Source organism: Molothrus ater, chromosome Z (assembly GCF_012460135.2).
Source record: "Molothrus ater isolate BHLD 08-10-18 breed brown headed cowbird chromosome Z, BPBGC_Mater_1.1, whole genome shotgun sequence".
Taxonomy (NCBI): domain Eukaryota; kingdom Metazoa; phylum Chordata; class Aves; order Passeriformes; family Icteridae; genus Molothrus; species Molothrus ater.
In genome coordinates this window covers 31875623-31901991 of record NC_050511.2, presented here as the reverse complement: position 1 = coordinate 31901991, position 26369 = coordinate 31875623, and the positions used below count along the sequence as shown (strand labels likewise).

The 26369-nt window shown below is 36.6% G+C and overlaps 1 protein-coding gene across 1 annotated transcript in view; it reads right to left on the bottom strand.

Annotated features, from left to right (window-relative positions):
• Positions 1-26369, bottom strand: part of CCDC171 (coiled-coil domain containing 171) — a 155472-nt gene that overhangs the window by 70545 nt on the left and 58558 nt on the right. The window contains exons 14-21 of the mRNA XM_036402800.1: positions 25675-25875; positions 23490-23657; positions 21407-21595; positions 11187-11691; positions 10835-10951; positions 5668-5894; positions 4809-4988; positions 2949-3134 (exon numbers count right to left, since the gene is read on the bottom strand). Of these exons, the coding sequence (XP_036258693.1) occupies positions 2949-3134; positions 4809-4988; positions 5668-5894; positions 10835-10951; positions 11187-11691; positions 21407-21595; positions 23490-23657; positions 25675-25875 (1773 nt within the window). The remainder of the gene's footprint in view (positions 1-2948; positions 3135-4808; positions 4989-5667; positions 5895-10834; positions 10952-11186; positions 11692-21406; positions 21596-23489; positions 23658-25674; positions 25876-26369) is intronic.

Sequence of the window (26369 nt, the reverse complement as noted above, 5' to 3'; positions counted from 1 at the left end):
GATAAAAATATACAGGATTAAAATCTGAACTGATAAAGCTAAGAAATTAAGTATTACTCCTTTAATAAGCCTACTTTATGAAAGTACATGAATACCAAAATATCTCCTTACTGATTGCTGTCGAACTGTGAATAAGTTTAAAAATAAGCTATCAAAAGTGGAAGTATCTAATATTTTAATTTTCTTCTTCTTACCTGTTCAAAAATTATGATTAAAGAATTCAAAGCATGTCTATTTTTTTTCACACCATGTCTATCTACCTGACCTTACATGTATGCCACCATATTCACCAAATTTTTATATACACTTAAGTCTATACAAGTAATATTATTTTGTATCTTAAGATAAAGTTGGAGGCATATTTTTTTATATTTTGGTGTTTTTTACAGTGCAACAGTAAAAATGCTCTTCTTTTTTCTGTATTATTTAAGCATTCGCTTGAAACCCTATACAATTTTAAGAACACTGTTTTACAGGGGCAAGGTTGATTATTGCAAAGATGAGATTGTTTCACTGTACTGCAAAATGAGAGCTACAAAAAGCCCCACAAAACCCCCAAACATTTTAAGTCACAAAACCCAATTAAGCTAAATAAAAGTGTCTATCTATTAAGATGCCAGGGCAGAGACCATTTCTTCCTGTTGTGAATAAAGGCATGAACAAGGTTGGGTGGTGCTTAACTGTGGGAAAGAAAAGATATTTTTTGTTAAAATTTAAAAACCAAAAGATATAGGGCTCAAAATTTAAGAGCCATTTTTACTCCTTGGTATCAAAGTATTATATTAGACTGCCACTTGAATTTCGAAAGTACTTATACAACACAGGTTTGGAATTGTAGAAACAATGATAAAAAGTGAAGGCGAAATGATGATTTAGGATGCATACCTTATAAAATTGTATCTGCATGACTAAAAAAAAAATCAAGGACCACAAGATATTTATCATGTTTTGACATGTTACCACAACTTTCCTGGCTCCTTTTTTGATTCAGTCACAGATACATGCTGTTACAACAAAAATGCAAATTTGTGCTACATTTTGTAGTAAATATTATGAAGAAATTAAGATATATCAATTAATTTTCTAAGTTGAGGGACAGTACACAGCAACAAGCCTACAATTTAAATTTGGTTTAAAACTCCTCAATGTGAAGGATTGAGACTTACAAAGTAATAAACCAAACCAGTGTACCTGTCAGTAGTAAACTTTAGCCCTAAGGTTTATTTTGTCAATGTTCTTTGCTTCTATTCTATCACCTATATTATTACATTGCATTGTATCTTGAAAGATTTGAGCAATAAACAAGCATTTTCCACTAAATTAAGTTGTTCCAGTAGCAAACAACTGTTAAAGAACTGCAGAGTTAGGATGCATTTTAGGATCATGACTGTCTCAAAAAAAATTGTATGTAGCCTTCAATTAATAAATACCTGAAGCTGTGAAATGTAATTCAGTATCCAATAATCTATGTAACCGATTTGTTTAAAAGTTCCTCCTATATTTTGATTGCCTACAATTGACCTTTCTCTTCACAGTCTCTGAACAAATGAAAAGGCGTGTTTTAGACAAAGTAAAACATGGTGAAAAAACATGTATTAATGTACAAAAAGTAGACAGAAATGAAGATTTCAAGAAGGATTTGTCTTCTAGACCTTGCCTTCTTTATATTCCTAATAGCCATTTAAAAATCTCGAATCAAGCATTTCTCAAAGAAATCAAACACAAGACTAACATCTTATATATACACTGCAGTTATATCAGAAAGAAAATAGCAATAGTATTAACAAGGAACCTGACTGAAAACACTAGCTATTTATGAAGTGAAACACCTAAGACTAGGGAATTGTGAGGGAGAAAAAAAAACTACAGAAACCAACAGGTAAATTGGAAATGTCACTGTCTTGTACCCTTAGTGAGGTAAGGCATTTTTAGTAAATAATAAAACCAGTGAAAATACTCCTTAATAAATTTAACAACTTCCTTCAACATCCTCCACTATACATCACTTGAAATCTCTACTTTGCTGCAACTCATCTTCTTTGACATCTACTTTCATTGTAATATTTTCAATATTTATGACATTCCTACTACTTTTGCAGCTGGAATCATTTTGGTTCTCCTCCTGCTTGACACTTCTACTCTCAGAATTACAAATGCTTGCATTTCTCAAAATACTGGTGAAGCAGTCCCTTTGCTCAGTTATCAATTCACAGAAGAATACTGGGAGATGAAAAGACAGTAGTAGGGCTGAAGAGCAGACACAAGCAGCAAAGCTTGCTTTAAATAGAAAATAACTAAAAGCTGCCGAGCTCAGGTCACCACCTATTACTGGCTTGCCATCACAAAGTTTTCTCTCTTTCCATGTTATATATCCACCTGGTTTCAAATACTCAAATACTCTCAAATACCTCAAATACTCTCTCTGTTCCTCTGTTTGTCATCAGAGATTCTGATAACATGATCTTTTCCCTCATTACTCATTACATCTACAGAAAGTTCTAAATTCTGATGAAAAAAGGATATCTCTCTATCATCACCTCACATATTCCAAGCAGACAAATGTATTCTCCATCCTAAGATTATATTCAGGAAACAGACAGTCCAGGTTTTAAAATATTATTGTGACCTCTATCAAAAATCAAAGTATCCCTGTACTTTTTCATTTATTTTTTCTATAAATTGCAAACACCTTGTGATAGCTAGATCTGTCACTTATGTCCCCTATAAATTTCACACACCTCACATATATTAGTGCACACCACCCAGTTTCAAGAGCAGAAAAGTGATGTTATACATTGAAGTATTTTGAAAGTGTTTCTAAGTACCCTAAAATTTCAATGGGCTATGTAGTATGTGTGCATTTACATTTTATTTGCACAAGAACTATGACATTTGGCTTATTCACAAAAAAAAATTTCAGGTGCCTAATTAGTGCCTAATCATCTTACCTTTACAGATTCACTTAAGACTTGGGTTCTATCTGCTTCTTCACTGGATTGCAATTCTAGTTTATTATTTAACTCCTGTAGCTGTTGTGCTTGTTCATTCAAAAGCAATTGTGCCTGATGCTCCCGATGTAATGCATTATTTAATTCTTCACATACACTTTCAAACCTCTCATGGGTGATTAATTTCTGATAAGAAAAATAAATTGTATTTGATTATGTAACTATACTTACCTGTTTACATACTTGACTTCCCAAGTTCCACTTGGGAGCATATTAAATTCTAAAATAAAAGCATGCTAAAGGTTATTATTTATTTAGGTTTTTTAACTCTAAGACAGACCACCAAGCAATGAAATGACCAGACAACTTTATTCACTGTATTTTTTCGAAACAGTATTCAGACTCTTGTAAACAGTACGCATTTGCTATTCTATTCAAATTAACACCCTAGATTGCTAAGAACCAGTATTTAGAAGGAAATATGCAGATAAATGTCCCACATTTTAGTGCATATCTTGTTAATCCTTGTAAACATCTTCCCAAGCTCTTTCTCACTTTCCAAAAGTGTTCCAGAAAGACAAAATAGTTCTTCAAGGAAAATCATTGTCAACAATTGAATGGCAATCTAAACTGTGATATCTTCCAATTTTCCCAGAACTGTAAGCATTAAAACCCAGTATGAGCAAAACTGAAGATAAGCAGATATAATTTTGTCTGTTTGAGTAAAAAAACCCAATATTTTACCAGCTAGGAACAGGAAGAAGAATGGATTTGACACTATCTGTTAAATACTCTCTGCTTGGAAGTATTTTGATTGGGACACACTAACGAGTCTACCAACTATGCTTCAGTATCAGGTCACAGCTACAGAAAACACAGCTTTTTCTGGGCCACAGCTGTTTTAGCTGTACAGTGTACCTGTTGAGCATGTATTCATTAACCATTCTTAATTTTTAACCATTAACAATCTCAAATAGTTCAAACATATGTTCAATTCTGAATGCAGCCTACAAGAAATAAGCATAGTTGGAAAGCTGCTTAGTGAACCTCCAGCATGCTAAAGCAAGACAAGTTTCTTCCCCTCCAAGGGCTGAAGACACAGTTCTGTAAATATGACAGGAGTCTAACTGAGAACCCACCAAATGGCATTACCCCTCAATTACCATGTCCATTAGTCACAATACTGTGGTTTCAAGCAGTTAAGGAACCTTTTTGTTGTGTCTTCTTGCTCCTGTTGGACAATCTATTTACAGGCTAGCGAATGCATTGTGCTTAAGTAAATCAATCAGTGACAGCTAGGAGTCAGAGGAATTTGGTGCATACATGATAGCAGGAATGTAGAAGAGGGCATTTTTTTCCCCTTCCATAAACTTAGTCCTTCAGAGGAACAGCCACACTAAAATTTACATTGACTAGCTCAGGGCATAACCCAGCATCAAAGATACAGAAAAATGTCTATCATAATATTCAGCAATATCCACACAGAGTTTATACTTCTTGAAGTTCTCATGAACATACTTATTCAATATCCTCATGGCAGCTGACTTTAATCTGCTGAAATGAGATCTATAAATGTTTTTGGGGTATATAAATCACATCAACATTTTCAACATACAGAAGAAAACCTGGTTGCTGAAGACCAAACATATAATTTACAAGAGCACCTCATTCTACAAATCAAAAAGAAACTTTTGGGGAAGGGAAGCCTTTCTAAACACATCTGACTTCTAGTTTAGTGACACTTACAATGCAAATCTTCTGGAATATTCTTTTAATATTAGAATGATTTTATACTTATTTTCAAAAGAACACACACAAACATGTCTTATAAGCAGTCACCTCTAAATCAAATATACTTACTTGCTTAAGTATATTTAATTGCTCTTGCAGCCTCTGTGCTTTGTCTGCTTCTTTTTTTATCTCACTGAAATTTGCTTTGAATTCTGCAAGTTGTAGGCGCAGTGAGAGGCGTTCCACTTCTGCTGTATGAAGTCTTTGTGTAAATTCGAATATTTGCTTCTGCAAGGATTCTATGTTTTTCTGTCAATAATCAGAAACAAATTTATGTGCTTTAACATGAACTATTTTATCAATAAAAGAGTCACATGTAATACCCAAGCAAATTGGACAAAGCTCTCATTTTGTCCATCATCTCTAAGATGCATGAGTGCAAAAAGTGAACTTGTTTCACCTTCGTACTCTTGAGGGTAACTGAAAATTCTGTTTTCAAGAAAGTACTATTTTAATGTGAGGCCGACAATAAAAGATCAATTATTTCAGGTTTCTCCTTTCCCTCTGATTATAGGGAAGACAGCTATCTTTACTGAAAGACAGAACACAAAGCACCAGAAAACAGAAACACCACCCCCCCCCACCCCCCAAAAAATAAACCACAACAAAAAAACAATTCTGTAACATTTAATTGAAGCCAAAAGCAAGTTAGTTCTTACAAAGCAAATAAAACTTTGAAAGAGCTTTAAAAACCCTTTTTCTTGGATACATCAAATCTCTTCTTAAAATTCTTTGACATAAAAGAGAAAACACATTCATGCTCTAATGCTTCTGGGTGTTGGGAATCTGATGTCTACATAGTTGTAATAGTTCAATGTAACAGTCTCATAAACTGAAACAAAATTATGGTACTATCAAGAGAGCTTCATCCTAACACTTAGGCCATGAACCTACTGCTTACATAAGGTAGGATTATAATTATACATACCATACTGGATACTCTGTCACACAATCCAGCTTCCAGGGCCTGGGTATTTATTTTATTGAGTCCATGAGCCAGGCTCTGTACCAAGGAGTCTTTCTCCAGATAAGTAATGTACTTGCAGTGGTCTAATGGAACTGTCTCCATGATAACATTCAGCTTGTCCATAAGTTTTGAAAACGAATTCCTGGCTGCACTTAAGAGTAACTTTCCAGAAAGCCAGGACTTTGTACCTTTTAAAAAAAAAAAACAACAACAAAAAAAAAAAACAAAAACAAAAACAAACAAAACCCCCAAACAAACAGTCAAACAAAAAAACCCCTACAAAACAACAAAACCCAAACCAAAACACAGAAAAGAAACATCAAATAGGTTATTATTTCAGTTTCTTTCAGTGAAAGAAACCACAATAAAGAAGATCTTAAAGACACTCAATAGAAATTTTCCATTAAGGACTGGAAGATTGAGTTCAAAGGAATATCTCAGAGAGAGACTTTAAGACAAATTGTGTATTTAGCAATGAAAATTCTAATCCTATCAATTTACAAATGGGAGGGTAGAATAAGATTCTAAAGAATAGGATTTCTTTGTCACAGACTACTTGTCCAGTTGTTATCATGTTCCCCAATACCATCCTTTCTAAATACTTTAGTGTTCTAATTTTGTAATTCAGAAAACATGCAAGACAAATGCAAGCAAATGGAAGTCAGGTCAAATAAGTCACAAGTAATAGCACATGGTGAAACACTTTATTGTAATATTTACAAGGCAAACTTCTGAGGGTTTCTTGATTTTTCCTCCCTCCTCTCTACAGATGTCTAAATCATTTGCTGTTCAAAATTAGTGCGGCTTGGTACCTTAATGCCATACTATTTATATTCTGAGACAAGAGAATATAATTTACCTTATTCCAAGGCAATTAAAATTTTACAGCTACAATTACGTATTTCCCCACAGGATTTTGGTAATCATCCTTCTCATATAATGGACTTAAGGCCCCAGCACACCCAACATGTCCTGCTTACTGCTAGATTCGTCAGGTCTGTAATTAATAATTGTGTTTAATGTTGATAAATAAAATTGTCAGTGCTCCTTCCACTAATTGGTATTCCAGATAACAGTTAATAGGTTTATTTATGCCTTAATAAAAGTCTTGTAATTTAGTTTTCCCTCTGCTAGGCAGGTCTTAATCTGTCATTACTTGTCTTATGATACTATCAGTGTAAGATGACAAGCATGGAAGAGCTTATTTACATTCAGTAGTACAGGAGATCTCCTGTTGCTGCAGTGAACTAAAATATTTGCTTAAGAGTATAAACAGAAAAAAATAACCCTGGCTTAAGTTAAAGAATTTCTGTTTATAGACTGTGAAGGAAAAAGCCAGAGGTACAAAGCAAACAGAACATGATTATTGATGTATTTTTATTACAAATCTCATTGCAAAGAAGATCATTTACATGTGAGGTTGAGATTTATCTGTAAGGAATAACAAAAAAAGCACATGATAAAATCAAATATTTTACTTTCAAAGCCATTTTCCTGCTCAGTTTTGAAATAGCACCACTCCAATGACTCCAGTGCTTAACTGGAGTATCATTTTTGAGTACATGCTCTCCATAACCTCAGTGACTAGTAGATCTGTCTTTTCTTCATGACTAAAATAGCACCTTTGAAGTTAAAAATCTGATGAGGCATTTTTATCTTGCACTTCAACTAACTAAACTTCCTTTGCAATAAAAAAAATTATTCTTTTCATACCCAGAAAAAACTGCTATTGCAATTCTCCAGTCAGAATGCATTCACTAGTTGAATGTTTAGTTAAATTAACCTAAAATTAAGACTAGAACATTTTTATGGCCTTCTATGTAAGATGATGCCAAAACCTTCTCAAAAATTGTCCTTTGCCATGATTTTTGGTATATATAGGATAAAGGAGCTCAATGAGCTACTGTTCCTTCACTTTTCCCAGTATTTCCACTTGCTATCTCAGGTTATGAGATATTGTTCACCTGTCAGAAGCACATATTGTTTCTCCATATGTGTAGTACCTAGCATGGCAGCCCATTCCCTATGCCTAGAATCTCATGTTTAACTGTATCAAAAGTAAATTTAAAATAATAATGCAGACAAATGTGAGGTAGCATTTTCAAATTATCATTCCACTTCCAAACAAGCACTCTCCTTAACCAGTACAGTTCAAGATATCACAGAACCACCAGGTTGAAAGAGACCTTAAAGATCATCAAGTCCAACCCGTGCCCTAACGCCTTAACTAAACCATGGCACTGAGTGCCACATCCAGGGATGGGGACTCCACCACCTCCCCAGGCAGGCCATTCCAATATTATCACTCTTTCTGTGAAAAACTTCTTCCTAATATTATTCCTGACACAGCTTGATCACAGCTTAAGGCATTTTGTTGGGGTAGCAATAAATAGTCATGTCCTCCATTATTTTTATGAAGAGTAGCTTTGACTAAATAGACAGAAATATTTTGAAGGAAGTTACTTATTGCTTTGAAAGATAAAATGAAAACATAAATCAGTTCCACAAGGAACTGTATCTGTAATAACTGAGAGGAGCATAGACTCTTTAAGTATATATATATTAAGTACCTGCCATGAAGGATGAAAGAATTACAATAAAAATTATGTGTTAAATTATGTACTTTATGATGTCTCTAAGAAATTATTAACACAAATACAGGTATATGACGAAGCAATTAAGCTTTACATTAAGTAAATGAAAAAAAAGTGTCAAATATTACTTCACTGAAAGATGAAAAAACAATTCTTGTTTATTCTGTTTTGGTGAAATTGAACACCAGTCAGCAGGATTAACTTTGTACTATACAAGACTTAAATGTTCATGTCAAACTTCTAAAGCTTTATATATTTAACAGTTGATGATATTTGTAGTGAAAACTTTGGCTATTACTGTCTCTGGTTTATGAGAGAACAGATTTTGTTCAAATAAACCTAAAATCTAACTTTACAAAAAAACCCAAAGCAAACAAAAAAACTCCAACACTGCAATGAATTTGCATTGAAACTGAAGCAAAGAGATCATTCCAAGGCATGCTGGAATGAGACCCAAACTAACTAACACTACGAAGGGAAATGATCTTCAATGTCAAAACAGAACCACTTATTTAAAAGACTGAGAAAGGTGCCTCAAATGGTTCCCCAGAACCTAGTAATTTTTACACATAATTTCTAAGACACTGAATCATTCCATATTGATGATCCAGACAGCACCTTCTTGTAGAACTCTCTCATGTGACATATAGTCTAATCCGGAACTGCCATTATTTAAAGACATGAAAGAATTGCCTATTTATAATTTTTTAAGAAATTCAACATAATTGAAGTCAGTTTGAAGATTTAAGTTCTACTTAAAATATTACTTATAGAACAACATAATGTAATTTTCTAAGTGTGGAAGCTTTCAAATATATTCCTTCAGAGCCTAATTACTTCAACACTTCTGGAAATTTCATATCAAACTTTAAATTATTTATTACTATTTTTTGACCTAAAAATTCTTAGGAGACTTGATCTCATGAGCAATAGAATTCCAAGTAATACATGAGCAGATAGACCTTGAGGTTTTGTGGAAATTACTTAATAGACATAAGATATTAAAGAATCACCAAACTGACTGTGGTCATAACATTCCCAGCACGGCTCTTCCTAATTCTCAAAAATCAAGCCTGTGTTGAGTGCAGAGATATCTAGTAAATAGAGACCAGTAGAATTCCCATATTGTTCAAACTGCCAAAATATCATGTTGTTTATGGTATATTAATCAGTCACTTCAGCAGATCCATGCTGCTGCTCCATTTCTCTCAATTCTTCTTCAATTTGCTGTTCCTACACAATACTCTCTGTACACAGGAACACTTGCAGTATAAACCCTGTAAATACTCAGAAATACAGTTCAAACTTTGCTTTGTAAGGATATAAATTTAAGTTACTGAAAACAGGATGACCAAAGAAGAGAGCTCTGAAACTGCATCAAAACAATTTTGTTTCAATGTCTTCTGGGATCAATTTGTTGTTTAGGCTTCTGGGAAATGAATCACCTTATCCCTGTCCTGCTACTTCCATTTATTCATATAAATTATCCCTCCTTAAACATCCTTTATTCTGTGACAGAAGTGTTGGTATTTTAAAACTACAATTTACTGAAGAACTAAGGATGGCAGCAATGCAGAGAACCAAGCAAACTCTTAGGTCAGTTCTTGCTGCAAATAAGTTAAGGAAAATAGTTAACAGCTGGGAATCATGAGGTGATATTTCCAAAGACTGACATTACAATTTTTCATAGGCATTGTAGAATTCTATACAAGCAGAGACTGGGAAAATTAGGAAATCTAGACACAAACCTAATTAAACATAAACTTAGAGAGGGAACACTGCAGAGACATAAAATAAGGACTGCTATGCACTGTATAAACTGAGAGCATTTTATTTCTCTCTCCAAAACTGTAAGATAGCAAATAAAACACATGAAAATATTATCCATGAAATTCACTGTTTTCCAGATTTGGAACTACTAAATTCATATAATATAAAACACGGTATGAAATTATTTCCTTTCAGTCAGCAGCTGTAATGTCCCAAGTTGAAGATGTGTCAGTTTTAGAGCCTGCACTCAAGAAATACACAAATCAAATAAAAACAAAACTACATAGATTTTCTCCATAGAAAAAATATTAGGTTGAGCTCTAGGAAAACACTTCTTGAATATTAGACCAGATTAAGAAGATAACTGGGAACCTTTTAAGAGTTACTTCAAGGTTCTTACAAGAACCTTGTAAGAGTTACTTAATTTAAAATCTTAGCCTACTTTTTAGGCTAAGCTTTTAAAAACAGGTTAGCCAAATATCTATTTGTGTGGTTTAGATTATTTTTAATATGTCACAGTCAAACAGGCAGAATGGTATAAATGCTTTCTAAAAGCACTCTCCAGCCTTCTGTTCCCATGACTCTATATACCAGAAGGATAAAGTATCACATCACCAATTAAAGAAAATTCAATCTGTTCCATCAATACAGCTCTCAGGAGATTTGATCCAGAATAGTTTAAATAAATACTAAAAATGGAGATGATGTAACCGTCCTGATTATTTTTTTAATCTTCAACTACAAGAATATACTTTTAAAATTACCTGGTTTGTTGACAACATCCTGCAATTCAGTGACAGAACTGATTATTGCAGCAAGGAGGTTGGAACTAGCAAACCAGCGGAGTGCTTCCACACAGTCAAGCTTCTCATCTTCACAACCTATGGAATAGAATTGTAGCTACCAATATAACTGAATAACAGACTAAGCATTTCCTTTTAGGGGAAATTACATGTATCAAGTTATCTAGAAGTTCCAAATTCAGAAATTACATTTGTTAAAATGTCATTAAGTTTGTATTTACACTCTATTATAAATAATATTACTTACTATATGTTATTCACTAGTCATGTCTTTTGACACAACATTTATCAAAGAAGAAAAAAATCAGCTTACTTAACAGATTACGCTTGCCTTTGGATTCTCCTACACAAACAGGAATTCCAATTCCTTCTTTTAAGCCATTTGTCCAGATGAAGAGGGAACTAGAAGACTGTGCTAAAACCTTAAGTCTGTTGGCTGCCAAAACTGCAATCACAGCTCTTCGGAATACATAAATCAGGCCCTGGGATTTTCTTCTCTTTAGTTTTGCTTCATCTTGATTGTTTTCCTTATCATCAGAGAGAGCATGAACTAGGGTCCTAATCTTCTGGTTCACTAATTCATAAATGTTCGCCTGATCCTGGAGAAGGTCTCTTTGGGAAGACATAGAACACAGTCTGCCATACAGAGGATACAGGGCCCCTGCCAATAGTGCACAGGCTGCCAGGAGGGAGGAATGCTCCTTTTGAAACTGTGTTAACATCTTTTTCACAGAAATGTTTTCAAGAGCCAATTTCTCTAGACTTTTTTCAAGGACATAAATTTTTTCCTTATTTTTCTCTGCTGCTTCTTGGTACTCCTAGGGTAAGAGAAAAAAAAACACCAAACAAACAAACCCAGAAGAAATATTAACAAAAAGTTTTTTTACTTAATGAAATAATTTTTACCTAGACAAAAGATAAAAGAAAATACTTTCTTTTTTTTCTTCACATTCAAGTAACACACTAAAGGAACAAATATTATTAGTAATGATGATAAAACTATCTCTCCTAATAAACTGTTAAACAATGAAATGTTAAACATGAAAACAAAATAACAAAGTAAAGTTTGCACAATCTTCAGTTAGAAATGGATTCCTAGTTCCTGATGATAACCCTTGGTACTCCAATAGCCTGCACCCAGTTGTCCACAATGCAGTTTTATCAGTTGACTTAATAACAATTGCTTAGTGAGGAATTACATGCTCCAATTTAAGAAAGACCATTGCTTTACAAAGAAGAAATAAAGTTAGCATAAGGGGGAAGAAAAAAATAAGGAAGGCTCTGGAACATAAATGTAGACAGATTGGCAGCAGCTGGAAAAGGGGAAGTAAAGGTGATCTCTTAATTACTTTGTAATCAACCCCCTACTTATATATTCACAGATTAATTAGGTCTCATACAGAAGTGAGTTTTCAAAAGAACAGTGTAATACAGATGTTTTTATTTTGCCTAGTACCATAATAAATTTTTTTAAGTTGCTGAACATTTTTTTTTCTCTAAATGCCCTGAAATAGGGAAAGAGGGAGATTTAAAATAGCAAGCTGGTATAGAGAAATTAAGATGGTAACAAGTCAGGAAATGCTAGGACTACAGTTAGAGGATGCAGACTGCAGTACTGGAATCAAGACGCTACACTGAGAGCTCTAAGTGACCTCAGAGACTTAAACTGGGTTCTTGATGCATAAAAGCCTGCTGTGATTGAAACAGTGACTACATTTAAACAGGCTCCACTGGTATAGGGCGATAATAAATTTTAGGCACTGTTCACAAAGAATGTACAAGCTCAAGTTGAATGCTAGTACTTCAGCTACAACGCATGGTCACAAAAAGGCAAACATGGATGCAACTACAAGTCCATATGATGATGAAAACTGAGGATTTTTCTAAGTTTCAGATGCCTCTCTTAGAGCTATAGACAATTTTGTTGAACATAGAGTGACATTATTCCTGTAGCAGTGGTCTAAAAAGAAGCAAAATGGTATTATCCAGCCATATTCTCCTGCATTCTTTTTGGTACAGGTCCCAAACTAGTGGTGAGCAAGGCACCCTAGTTTCTTTTACCTCCTCCATCAAGCACAAAAGGGAAAAAAATGTACACAGCTATCCCTAGAATGAAAATAGAAGATTCCATGCTTCTATAGAGATGTACCCTAGTCAGTTCAAAATGTCTTTGACCAAATAAATATTTTATAATTTTTCTGGAAGGGAAAGAATTTTTAATGCTGTTAAAATACTTCAAGCAATACAAAAATAGACTAGGCCACTAAAATATTTAATTTCAAAATGCAATTAACAGGCCACATATGTCACTTTACTAAGCTGAAATAAAGTATGAACATGGACAATACTTTCAGTGCTACTGCATTATTTACAGTGTTTGATTTTTATAGATGAAAACTCTGATAGCATGACTGGAAGGAACTGAAAAGGTGAGCCAAATTTAGAAAACAGCCTATGGTTTCTGGCCATCACAGGTGAAAGGCCAATGTCTAAGTAAACAAACTGTGATCCCTACAGGGTTGTTGGACAGCAATACCAATATTCAGTGCTCTTACTAATTAAGGAGCTTCTTTAATGCTTTTTGTGATATGGTAATATGCAAAAGTAAATAAGACAACCTTTGACTTCAGAAATGTAAGTTTTGCAAGAAAATAGACCTTCTCTCTTTTACTGGCTAATAATTTCTTTTGCTACACCAGACACTGTTTCTAGAGTTTTCTTTAAAGCTTAAAAGCACGGTTCATGAAAGAGACATGGGCTTTTCTTCCTAAACATTGGCAAGCTGGTTTCCTTTGGTGTTTGAGCTTTGAGGGGCACCTCACTGAGTTGCAGAGATCTATCAATTACAAGAAACCTTAACAAAAAATCAGGTGCTACTAGCAAAACTATTTTATCCTACTTCTTACTACACCCTTAGCCTTTATTCTGGCATAGAAACAGAACTGAAAACTAGAAATATAATGACACAGAGACATCAAAAGGTTTTTCTTTTGGAGAGCTGAGCATAGATGGCAGTAGAGGAGAGAGGGCCCACCCCCACATGCACTAAAGCTGCCCCCAGGGAGGGCAAGCAAGCAGGAACACAATTAACAGAGAGGGCAAACAGCATGAAACATGAGCCAGAGCACCATGACACTGTTTGCACATGCAGGGCAAGCAGGAAGGGCACTGAGGCACAGCCAACTCAAGCACTTAGCTCAGTTGGTGATCTTCACTCTCAGTGATTGAGCTGAGGAAGAGACTGAGTGGTGGAGCTGCATTCTACCACAGCTCAAATGCACCCACTGTCCACTTCACCTGAAGCAATGGATCCCCCACCCTCTCACCACCAGGCAACATGGGACCTTAGAGACAGAGGTGAGTGGAAACAGATTTCTCCTTGGGGGGAGCAGGTGAATCTCCTCCCAAACTACTTACCTTCCTAGGTACCCTTATACAGCAGGTATGGGGCCCTGGAATCTCAGAATCAGGAAAGGAGAATGTGGATGGAAGTCCATCTAGGCTGGACCGATTGTCTAGGACAGGGCAGCCTACTCCCTACATTTTGACCTCCTCAATTAAGAAAAAAAGGAACTGCAGTAGTGACTCCCTTTTTAGAGAAATGAAGAGCCCAATATGCCAACCAGAATTAACCTATACAGAAGTATGTTGCCTCCATGCAGCCCAGAAAAGAGACATCACCAACAAACTGCCCAGTGGTACAGCCAACTGATCACTACCCATTACCTGTTTACCAGCTGGGTAGCAACAAAGTCCCAATAAAAAGGCTGTGAATGATCAAGAGGGACCTCAGGGCCTTGGGATAACTGGTCAAGGGATCTGGAGCACAAGCTGTGTTCTCTTCTCTCCTTCCAATTGTGGGGAATGATGGGGCAAAACCCAGGAAAATCCCAGAGGAACATATGGCTTCAAGGGTGGTGTTAACATCAGAATTTGTGGGGTTTTGGTCATGGGTCAGTTTATCTGATACTGAGTCTGCTGATAACAAATGAGATCCTCCTAGCTCAAAGAAGGAAAAGGATCTTAGCAGGGTTCACTGAAAAGAGGTTTAAACTGGATTTAAAGGGGGACAGGAACAAGGCCAGGCTTGACAGAGAAAAGGTGTGGGAAGGGGAGAACTACAATGATCACCCAAGCAGCAAAAGGATGCTTAGGAGGGGATGCCTCCCAAGGGTACATGAATCCAAAGACGTGACCAGAAGACAGACTGTGCACTCCCACTGGGTATATTGACACAATCAAATACTTCCATGGAGTGCTGTACACCAATGCACACAAAATGGGGAAAAAAGAGGAGGAACTGGAGATCCGTGTGATGTCAAAGGACTCTGACCTTTGCAATTAGAGATGTGGTGGGAGAGCTCACGTGACTGGAATGCTGTAATAAAGGAAATGCTATTTAGGAGAGGCAAACCAAGAAGGCGAGGTGGTGGAGTTACCCTCTCTTGAGGCAACACCTGGAATGTAAAGATCTCTATCTTGGGGTGGATGGTGAGTGAGTCAAGAGCTTATGGGTCAGGATAAAAAGGCAGATCAGTAGGGGTAACACTTGTGGGTGTTTGCTACAGGCCACCTGAGCAGCAGGAGAAGGTGGATGACATCTTCTACAGGCAGCACAAAACAGCCTTAGAGTCACAGATATTGGTTCTTGTAGGAGACTTTAACTATCCTGACATCTGCTGCAGAACCAGCACCATGAAACACAAACAGCCCAGGAAGTTCTTGAGAAGCAGTGATGACAACTTCCTGTCACAGGTAGTGGCGGATCCCACAAGGAATATTGTGCTGCTTGACCTTACACTAACAGGGAACGCCTTGCTGGGGATGTGTAGGTTGGGAGTTCAGCATCAGGGGAGGAGGAAGCAGAGCAGCAAATAAAATGGTAACCATGTTAGCTCAGGAGAGCTAACTTTAGTCTCTTTGGGGATCTTCTTGGAAGAATCCCACAGGAAGAGCTCCTTAAGGGAAGAGAGGTGCATGAGAGTTGGTTGATGTTCAAGGATAAGTTCCTCCAGGCTCAAGAACAACACATCACGATGTGCAAGAAGTCAGGCAGAGATGGTAACAGACTTGCATGACCAAATGAAGAATTGTCATTACCCAGGCAGGAAATACACAGGAGATGGAAAAAGGTCATTTAGAATGAAGATAGAGAGGTTGTCAGAGTAAGTAGAAATGAGACAAGGAAGGTCAAGGTGCACCTGGAATTAAATATGGCCAAGTATGTCAAGGACAAGGGAGGTGATCCTGCCCCTCTACTCAGCCTTAGTGAGGCTACATCTGGAGTGCTTTCTCCAGTTCTGGGCTCCTCGTTACAAGAGAGACAAGGAGCAACTAGCTCCAACAGGGTGACAAAGGGACTGAAGCATCTTTCTTAAAATAGAATGAGGTACCTGGGTCTGTTCAGGCTCAAGAAGAAATGACTGAGAGGCAAACTCAGATATATATTGTCTCTCACAACATCCTTGCAGCTAAGCTCAGGAAATGTGGGTTAGATGGATCTTGGGGTGAATCAAGAACTGACAATTGCACAGCTTAGTGGCTTTGTACAGGCACTGTCCTATTAGGGGAGCACAAAATCCACATGGAATAATGATTTTCAAAGCTCAGGTTGATGTGACAGCTGGAACGAGCCAGAGACTAAAACATAAAGCAATGTCTGCTGCAATAGGCTGCAAGGGCAACAAAGTTTTTTTTTAAAGACACTTCACATCAGTGATGGAAACCAGTCTGTGACACAGCCCTCAAAATCTCCTCTAAGAAGAGGCTCCAACAAAAAGGGGATATGCAGAATGTAGTCCTCATAGTTCCCTTCCACACTCCCTGTCCCGTCAAAAAACCTGATCAGTGGACCAGAATCTACGTGGAAGCCCGCAGTCAGTGATGCTCCCAAGGGTCTAATCTCATTGAATTTGTTTATCACTGACCTGGAGGAAGGGACCATATGCACCCTCAGCAGGTTTGCTGGTGACTCCAAACTGGGGACAGTGGCTGATCCACCTGAAAGCTCTGCTGCCATTCAATGGGACCTTGATCAGCTGGAGGGTTGGGCAGAGAGAAACCTGGTGAGCCTCAACAAGGGCAAGTGCCAGGTCCTGAACCTGGGGAGGAACAGCCCCAAGTGCCAGCACAGGCTGGGGCTGAGCTCCCACAGAGCAGCTCTGTGGAAAAGGACCTGGGACTCCTGGTGCATCACAAGCTGTCCATGAGCCACCAGTGCCCCTGTGGCCAGGAGGGCCAATGTCATCCTGGGGTGCATTGGCAAGAGTGTGGCCAGCAGGTCAGGGAGGTGATCCTGCCCCTCTACTCAGCCCTGGCGAGGCCATTCCTGGAGTGCTGTGTCCAGTTCTGGGCTCCTCAGCACAAGGGAGACGAGGAGCTACTGGAGAGGGTCCAGTGGAGAGCCACAAGGATGATCAGGGGTCTGGAGCTCCTCTCTCATGAGGAGAGATGCTGGGAACTGGGAATGTTTGGTCTGGAGAAGACTGAGAAGAGAACTCATCAAAACACAGAAATATCTCAAAGGTGGGTGTCAGGAGGATGGTCCTGGACTCTTGTCAGTGGAGTGACCCAGCACTGATGTTGGATGAGGAGCAATGGCCAGAAACTGAGGCATGAGAAGTTCTACCTCAACATGAGGAAAAACTTCCTTAGACTGAGGGTGGCAGAGCACTGGAACAGGATACCCAGGGAAATTGTGGAGTCTCCCTTTCTGGAGACACTCAAAAGAAAAAAAAACCCCAAAAAAACTTGATGCATTCCGATGCAACCTGCCCTAGATGACTTTGCCTTGTCAGGTGGGTTGGACTAGATGGTCTCCAGTGGTCCCTTCCAAACCTAATAATTCTGTGACTCTCATCAGTGTCTACAAGTATCTAAAGAAAGGGTGTCAGTGGATGGATCCAGGCTCTGCTCAGTGATGCCAAGAAACAGGACAAGAGGCAATGGGAACAAACTGACACACAGGAAGTTCCACCTGAACAAGAGGAGGAACTTCTTTTCTGTGCAGTGACCGATTGCCCAAAGAGATTGTAGAATCTCCCTTTCTGGGGATATTAAGGAACAATCTGGACACAATTCTGTGCAATGTGCTCTAGGACAACCCCCTGGAGCAGGGGGTTGCACCGGATGACCCACTGTGGTCCCTTCCACCCTGACCCATTCTGTGATTCTGTTAGTCAGTGATTCCTGTCCTTCAACTGTTTTATTTTTCCAACTAGATATATATATAAACATACAGGTATACCTAAAAACAACATCAACTGTCCTCTCTTTGCTGTGTTTTAAGTACATGGGCCAGACATGCCTACTAAAGAAAGACAGGTCAGGACCAGTACAGTTACATACATTTATCTTCCTCCCTTTGTACTGATTATAGTGATTTTTCAAATAATTGTAATATATCCCATCCTTTATCTAATTCACCTGTCTTGCTGTAAAAGGCCTCCCAACCAAGGAAAAAGCAAACAATTTTTTTTTCTTCCCAGGGGACTTTTTCCTTTGCCTGTTTAGCAAACCTTTGATTTTTCTGTTAAAATTGACATTTTAAAGTAGTTAAAGTATTTTTCTCTCACAATATGTTTTTCCATATAAGAACAAAACCTTTCTATTTTAAGCAGTTGCCACAAAAAATGGGGACAGATTAATAAATGTCTATATAATAAACAAACAAAAAATTAAAATTCAGAGGACATTTCCTCTGGTAAGTTAAAATTCAGAGGACATTTCCTAGGGGACTATAAATAATAAATAATTTGTGTGAGGCTAAGGAACAGGCATAGTAACATTTTCAAAATGGCACACTATCAAATCAAGAGGACTAGACTCCTGCAACAAAAGGCAAAGAAAAAGGATATGCATTTTAAGCTCCATTGACTCTCCAAACATGGAGACCACTGACAAAGAGTGGTATCTACAGAGCCTTGTTTATCGCTGATCTCTGCTAAGGCTACTCTGGGAATTTCTTTCCTGTAGAAAAAAGGTAAAACTGCTTTCTGATTACACCATCCATCTGACCTACAGTACCAGCTGTGAGGTAGTACCTATTAACATTCACAGATCCTATTGTGGAACCAGGGACCCTGAGCAGTGCTGTCTGGGGACAGAAGCAGTAGCAGGTGTCAATGCCACTAAAACCTCCAGATTTTGCAGTGTTTTAATTTAAGGAGACCATTCTAAAAAGTCCTGACTCTCTACTGCAGTTCTAATAAACCAAAACATTAAGTTTCAAGATACATTGCTTATACTGTTGTGCAATTAGAGCTCTCTGTTAACTCCTGAGAGTGTAAATTGACCCTCTATGGTTTGCTTTCACAGACATGTCAACAATTTGAAAAACTAAAGAAGTCTCAATACAGGACCTCTGAGGAGAAAATGTCCAGAAGAAGTCATGGAACACTGGTTGAAGACAAAGCTAGAAATAAAAGGAAGCATCCTATGATGTACCATTAGTTTGGTGCAGGACAGCAAAAATCACTCATCTTCCGTTTTCAGAATGGAAGTAAACCCTACAAGGGGTTATTTCACCAAAGTGCTTGCAATTAACCTCAGATCTTTGGATGAAAAATGTAGCAAATTGCTACAGTTTCCTTGTAGCGCTAGAATAAGTGTCCTAGAGTGAGGAGACCCCCAGCTGTACAATGAAATACTGGCAAATTTTATTCCACTTGTACTGATTATATGTTTCCTATAAAATTTAATGAATAAAGCTTGCTAAAATAATTAAATTTAAATATTGCATTCTGCATCTTTATGTAATCACTGGAAGTCGGCAAATCTTAAAGATCCTTTGAAGACATTCTGTAACTTGTGGCACATTTTCCCTTGTTTTCTTTGGAAATCAGGCTATGATATTAGTCTATCTGTACACCTCTGATCAAACAAAGCACTGATCTTGGAGACAAATATGACTACCTGGCTCAAAATGCAAAAGGTAAAATACAGTTAAGCCAGGAAAAATGGGCAATCAGGACTAGAACAGCCCTATCAATAGACGTTTATGGGCCCTACGGGTGCCAGGAAATGAAAGGCTTAATTTCGTATTTGCAAATTGAAAGTCAGTCACAAATTAGAAATCAGAAGAAATTAGACTGTCTTCTTGAGAGTTTGACGCTGAATGGTAAGGAAGACAAACTGGAACACAAGAAGGAAAAGAGATTGTTGAATCATCTAAGCGTATACAGACATTGCACAACCTAGATTACAAAACTACCAGCTTGCACTCCAACATTACATAACCTGTGTTAGAAAACATGCCCAGATGTTTTCTAAGGGAAAATATTCCCCTTTTAGTGATTCACTAGTCCTGTACAGGAAGCTGACAAAAGAAGTTTTTTCCAAAACACATGCCTAAGTGCATGCCACAAATGGAGACACATTTTCAGTACATGCTTTACATGCTATCTATACAATCCAGCTGCAGAGACTGGGAGATTTAGCACCATCCCAAAGAATGATGCAGTACTGCAGAGCACCTATTTTTCACAAAACAAAGGAGTTTTTAAAGACATGACCCATCATGCATAGGAGGAAGAAATCTAAATTGTGTAACTCCACTTTTTCTTTAAGAAGGAAATGCAATTTTTAAAATTAAAATTAAGCTTCCTTATTCTACCATTCTTTCTGTTGGCAAATGAAAGCCATAAGCTGAAACTACGCGATGTTGGGGAAATTAAATATAAATCTGGATGCCACTTACTCCACTCATAGTGATGTTTGTAGCCTTGTCAATATCCAATGTGAAATGTAAATATCAAGCAAAAAAATCTAAAAAAGTATAACTCAGTCCTAAGAACTCACCATGACTTGCTCTGTAAATAGAATGCTTCATAAATGTATTTTTCAGCACACAAAGACTTCCAAGACTAAAATCTGAGTCAAACATAGCATTCTTCAGATAAAGTAAGTCACAAGTGGCAGTCACAAGTAACAAGGCATACCTTATTTCCTCAATTTCACAACACTTATTGAAACACATGTAAATAAATGTGATTGAAAAGATGGTGAATGGTAGTTGTAGAATAATAGTGAGCATTTGAAATTGCAAATAACTTGTCTAACAATCAGTACCAATAGTTTCACACTTTTGACCCAGTGCTCACTGATTCATCTGTGTAACAGCATCCTCTAATACTGTTGAAATCTACCACTGCTAATTGGTTTTTAGGGTCAGAATGTATGTATCTAAATTTATCCCCAGATGAGACCATTTTACTGTATCTCTACACAATCTTTGCAAAGCATGACACTGAAAAAAATCACTGCTGCCCTATATAATTCTTAAATCAAGAAAATTCAATCTTATAGCCTTAACATTCTCAAAAAAACCCCCAAAAAGCCAAATTAGGCAATTCACTCCTAGAATGTTTTAACAAAGACATTTATTTCTTATTATAAATGAAGTCAATACTAGCATGGAGTTTGCAGGTTTTTTTAATTTTAAACAACCTTAAACTGGTTAGGGGTTCAAACTATGGAAATAATCCATTAAATATTTACAAGGAAAAAAAAAATCAGAAGTTCATAGCACCATACCTGTGCCCTTGCATGAACTTCCCCAAGGAGACCTGAGTACTGCTGTTCCAGATACTTTTTTTCATTCTGCCAACAGCTTGCCTGCGCTTTCATTTGTTCAGCCATTTTGTTAAAAGCATCTTCCTGGCTCTCCTGAAGCTCCTTCATAGTATTGGACTTGTTTTTACAAATATATTCCAGGTGAGATATCTGTGTAACAAGCATTTAAAAGAAATTATTTTACTTCTCTAAGCACCTTTTTAAGTTATTGCGCATATCAGTTTAACTACAGACGGCATAAAATCTAAACTGTAATTTCTTCAATATTTTCATTAAAACTAAGTAAAAGCCTTTCATGACCGATTATTTACTTGAGTTGTGCAACAAAATGACCAAAAAATTGGATTCAGTTTTGCCATTGCTGTACCATATTGCAGATGTTGGTTGCTTTCTTTGTTGAAAACCTGAACTGGACACATCTCCTATGTTTTGGCTTTTTGTAAACAAGAGCATTAAATCCTGTGATGGTAAAGTACCAATCTGAGTACACCAGTCCCTTAGAACTTTGCAAGAATTGTAAATAATATATAACAAAAACAGTCTTTAATATAATTTTTGTTTTAGTGGAAAACCAACACATTCCAAATACTATTAAGCATTAAAAGAATTTCAGGACATTTTAGCACATAGAAGTTGTTTTCAATGAGTACAAATGGATTCACTCTGCGGATAACTTAGGAGCTCCCACGCAAACTAAATGGAGGAATGAATCAAGGTAAGAATAATCATGAAATACACACACCTACAATTAATTACTAGACAGTATCAGCAAGCTACTTTTCAAATGCATCACACAGAAATGCAAGAGGAAAATTTTTCCTCCCAAGAAAGCAGTTACAACACGAGTGACATACTGTTCAAAATCCCTGAAAAGCTGGTATGTATATGAAAGAAGTCCTAGAGTCCTCACAGTCAATATCAGTAACCATACTAAATTAAAAAGCAAGAAACAATATGACACAATATCCTCAAACACTGCCAATAATGTTCACTCCCTTCTCTTCCACTCCCTTTTCTTATTTACTTCAAAAGTAAAATTCAAAAGTATATCAAATGTTCATAATCCAGATTTTATCCTATCCCTTTGGTAAGGGGGTAGGTCCAAGTGACTGCTGGGGTATTTATTAATTGATGGGCACAGTTAAAACAATTCACTGTAACCAGCCCTGCATCTTACTCAGACCAGAAGAGCGGTCACTCCTGAAGATGAAAAATGTCAAAATAAGATTTTCCCCTACTATGTCTTTTAAAAATGTCAGCACAGACAAGTTCTGGAGTTGCTGTACTAGTCTTAGGACTAGTACAGTCTTAGGACTGACCTGATCAATGGAGCCAGAAAATGAACTGAAATTCTAAAGACTGTCATATGTTAGTCTGTGGAGTCAGTTTAATTTATTTAAAAGGAAATCTTTTATTTCCTAAAAATGCAAGGATTTATGGAGAGAAAGGCCACATAAGCTTACTTGCACCCTGAAAAGTACAGCTCCTCCCTATAGCAAATACTGAAATATTTTATAAAAACTGGTATTTTCTATTTGTGTTACTGAATATAATTCTATAATCCATGAGTTACAATTAAATGAAAAAATACACTGTCATTCTTTCAAATGAAATAATAAACTCTGAATAATAAACATATAATTTAAAGACAATACTCCTTGAGTAAGGGCATTTTGTTTCAGTTTTATGGTAAAATAAAGACTTGCTTTATTAGTGTAAATGATAAGTTCTTTGAATTGCTTCATCAGTAAGATTAATTTATTTTCTTTTAATTAGGTCCCTGTGGCTAATATTGGCTAGTACTATCAGCATGTCCTGCACTGAAAGTGGAGCTTAGAGACTTCATACAGACTTCAGTCACATTTACATGCCCACAGCAATGGCATCAAACTGAGTTGTAGACAAGCCATAATTAATGGTATTGAATTATTAACGTCCAAATTCTTTTTGAAATAAGATGAATGTCAGTCCTTTTTAATGATACTGCAACGTGGACAAATGTCACTGAATTAAATAGAGGTAGCTGGTGCCTAAGGACACTTACCTTCTCATTAGCCCTGTTGAGGTCTGAGATCAGGGCATCAACATTCTCCTGCAAGACTACACAAAGCTCAGGCCAAGAGAATCTATCTAGGATGCCTTCTGGTTGTTTTATGAGCACACAGCCTGCTATCAAATGCTGGTATAAGCTATGAAGGAAGGTTAGTTTCTCCTGAAACAAAAGGAGAATTATGTATCTGAACAGTGTTAGAATTGAAAGACGTGCATCACATGGGCAGTAATACAAACTACATGCAAGTGAAAAAAAGCCCACATAGCTCATTCACAAACCTTTTTCAAAATACCACAATTGCCAATATTTGCAGTCATACATATTGAAGTGACTGTAAGAAAACAGTTTTTACAAAGTGTGTCTATTCAGACGTAAGATATGAATAGTTTATATAAATACAGAACAGTCCTGCTGTTATCACAATGACTATCTGATACAGATAAAAAATTCCATGCTATTAGTATATGCAATTCATTTATTTATGGTAAAACTTTCAGTTATACTCTAATTGTATCCACTTATAACAACTGCAGAGCATGCAGAAAATTCTCTGATTGGCTTGGCAGCACAAGACACTATTTATACAACTATCAATCTGAAGTCTTTTTTAAATTGTTTTTGTATGGATTATATATGAGACTCAATGGCCAGACAAAATAGGCTTATAGCTTCATGAGTTAAATTCCACAAGCCATGCCTCATTCATTTACACTGATTTTAGTCAGTAATATAATAAATTGATGCAAGTTATAAATAAACTTTAGCAACAATATAATGCTATAGGAATTCCATCCTTAGTGCTTTCAGTACATATATGCAACTTAGCAACTTTGATTAAGACAACAATAGCAAGTTGTACCTCAAAAGTCACAAGGACAAAGTCTGTAAACTATTGCAAAGGTTCCCATTATTTTCCAGGGGCCTTGGTCGAAATTTTCCATTAAGAAATTATGGATGGCCAAGACTGGAAAGTAGGATTGTTTTGAGCTCTTTCCATTACACTTAGGTGTATTTTCTCACAATTATCTCATGGTGCTTTAGGCAATTAAAATAAATTGTAGTTCAGTTTGGTTTAACTTTGTTTCTAACAGATCTACAAATTCCCCAAGGAAAATCCAGTGTGCCACCATCATTACATTTGATGTTTGAGCTGTGATAAAACTAGGACGATAATTATCCATTTGGCATGAGAAACAGGATTCCAAGACCCCAAATCAATTCACACATGTTGAATGCAACCACAGGGTTGTAGACATGCTGACTTTACAATATAGCCAGACTTCTAGTTTCCTCCACTTTAATCATTATCTGATGTGTGTAACAATTCCAGCTGCTTCATGTGGACCCTATTTAAATACCAGACTGTAAAAGAGGTGGAAAGAATGTTTCCTTTTTACTCAGTTGGCATCCATGTCCAAATTTGTGGAAGTAATGAGCTCAATATGCACAACAACTACAAGTATATCCTTGCCCTTGCTAGTATAGAACCACTTTATTGGGCGGAAAAAGCAACAAAATTAACATCTGCTAATACATATAAGGAGAAAGATAATAGTTCTGAAATAAGACATTGTAGGACCCATTCCCGCATATAGCACACTACAATTAGCTAATAGATAAAGGTAAGCATTTCTAGGTTTTGTGGCATGCATGCAAAACTACCTCAATTCCATATTTGCTATCTATCAATTTACATGTGGATCAGTAATTAACACATGATAATGACAATACTACATGTTTCAATTGTAAAACATTTCTGCTAACTTTTAATAAGAAAGAAAGAAAGAAAGAAAGAAAGAAAGAAAGAAAGAAAGAAAGAAAGAAAGAAAGAAAGAAAGAAAGAAAGAAAGAAAGAAAGAAAGAAAGAAAGAAAGAAAGAAAAGAAAGAAAGAAAGAAAAAGAATTGTTCGTCAGGCATAGCTTTTTAAATAAAGTCTCTTTTTCAAAAATTTAAAATACAGGAATGATTAAGCTATTAGTTCTGATACAGAAGAAAGGAGAACCAATATGTCCTGAAATCCTGTAGATATTAAATACATATTTCAAAATACGTATCTTAAAATCATATTTTAGGGATAAATCTGTTAAAACTAAGAGTAACCATCTGATGTATGTAAATGTATAAAGCTGAGATTAAATAAAGACTCTTTGACAGTCATCTTGTCTCTAGTAATACCTCCATATCCTTCTGGTAAGCCCTGGTAAGCTTCTGGATTTCATTTTCAGATTCTGTGGCACGTACTTGCTCTTTCTCCCAGCATTGCTGTACATCCTGTAGTTCCATTTTTAAAGTTTCTATTAAAGTCTCTCTGTCTGCACACTTAGTGTGCAGATAGTTTAACTCTTTCTTGGTATCAGCCATGGTATCCTGAACTTCCTGTAAAACAGAGGAATTTAACAGAAAAGCTGGTATAAATTTTACTCTATAAAATGCTACCTTATTCAAGTGTTCATCACCTGAGGAAAGAAACAGTCATATAACCACATGTATTCACAAGAATCCAGGCTGGGTGGACTTTATCTTTCAAGAACAGAGTTTCAAAATTGACAATAGGCCTCTTGAACAGCTTGCAACTAGACAGATTGGAAATCCATCTCTGACAGGTAAAGGCTCCATGAGACAGTAAACTTCACAGTCCCCTCTACCCCCACAAATGACATGCAGAACACAGGAATGCAACTTATCCTCTGCAGAGTGCAAAGCTCTCAGACCTATTGAAAAGATACATTATTTTCTTAAGTGAATCCCTGATCCCTGCAAGCAGCACAGATGCTGTTGTGCATTGTATTCTCTACATGCAAGATAAAAAAAAGTGAGGACTCTCTTTGGAGGTTGACCATGGGAAATAAGTAATCAGAACTGGTCATAAA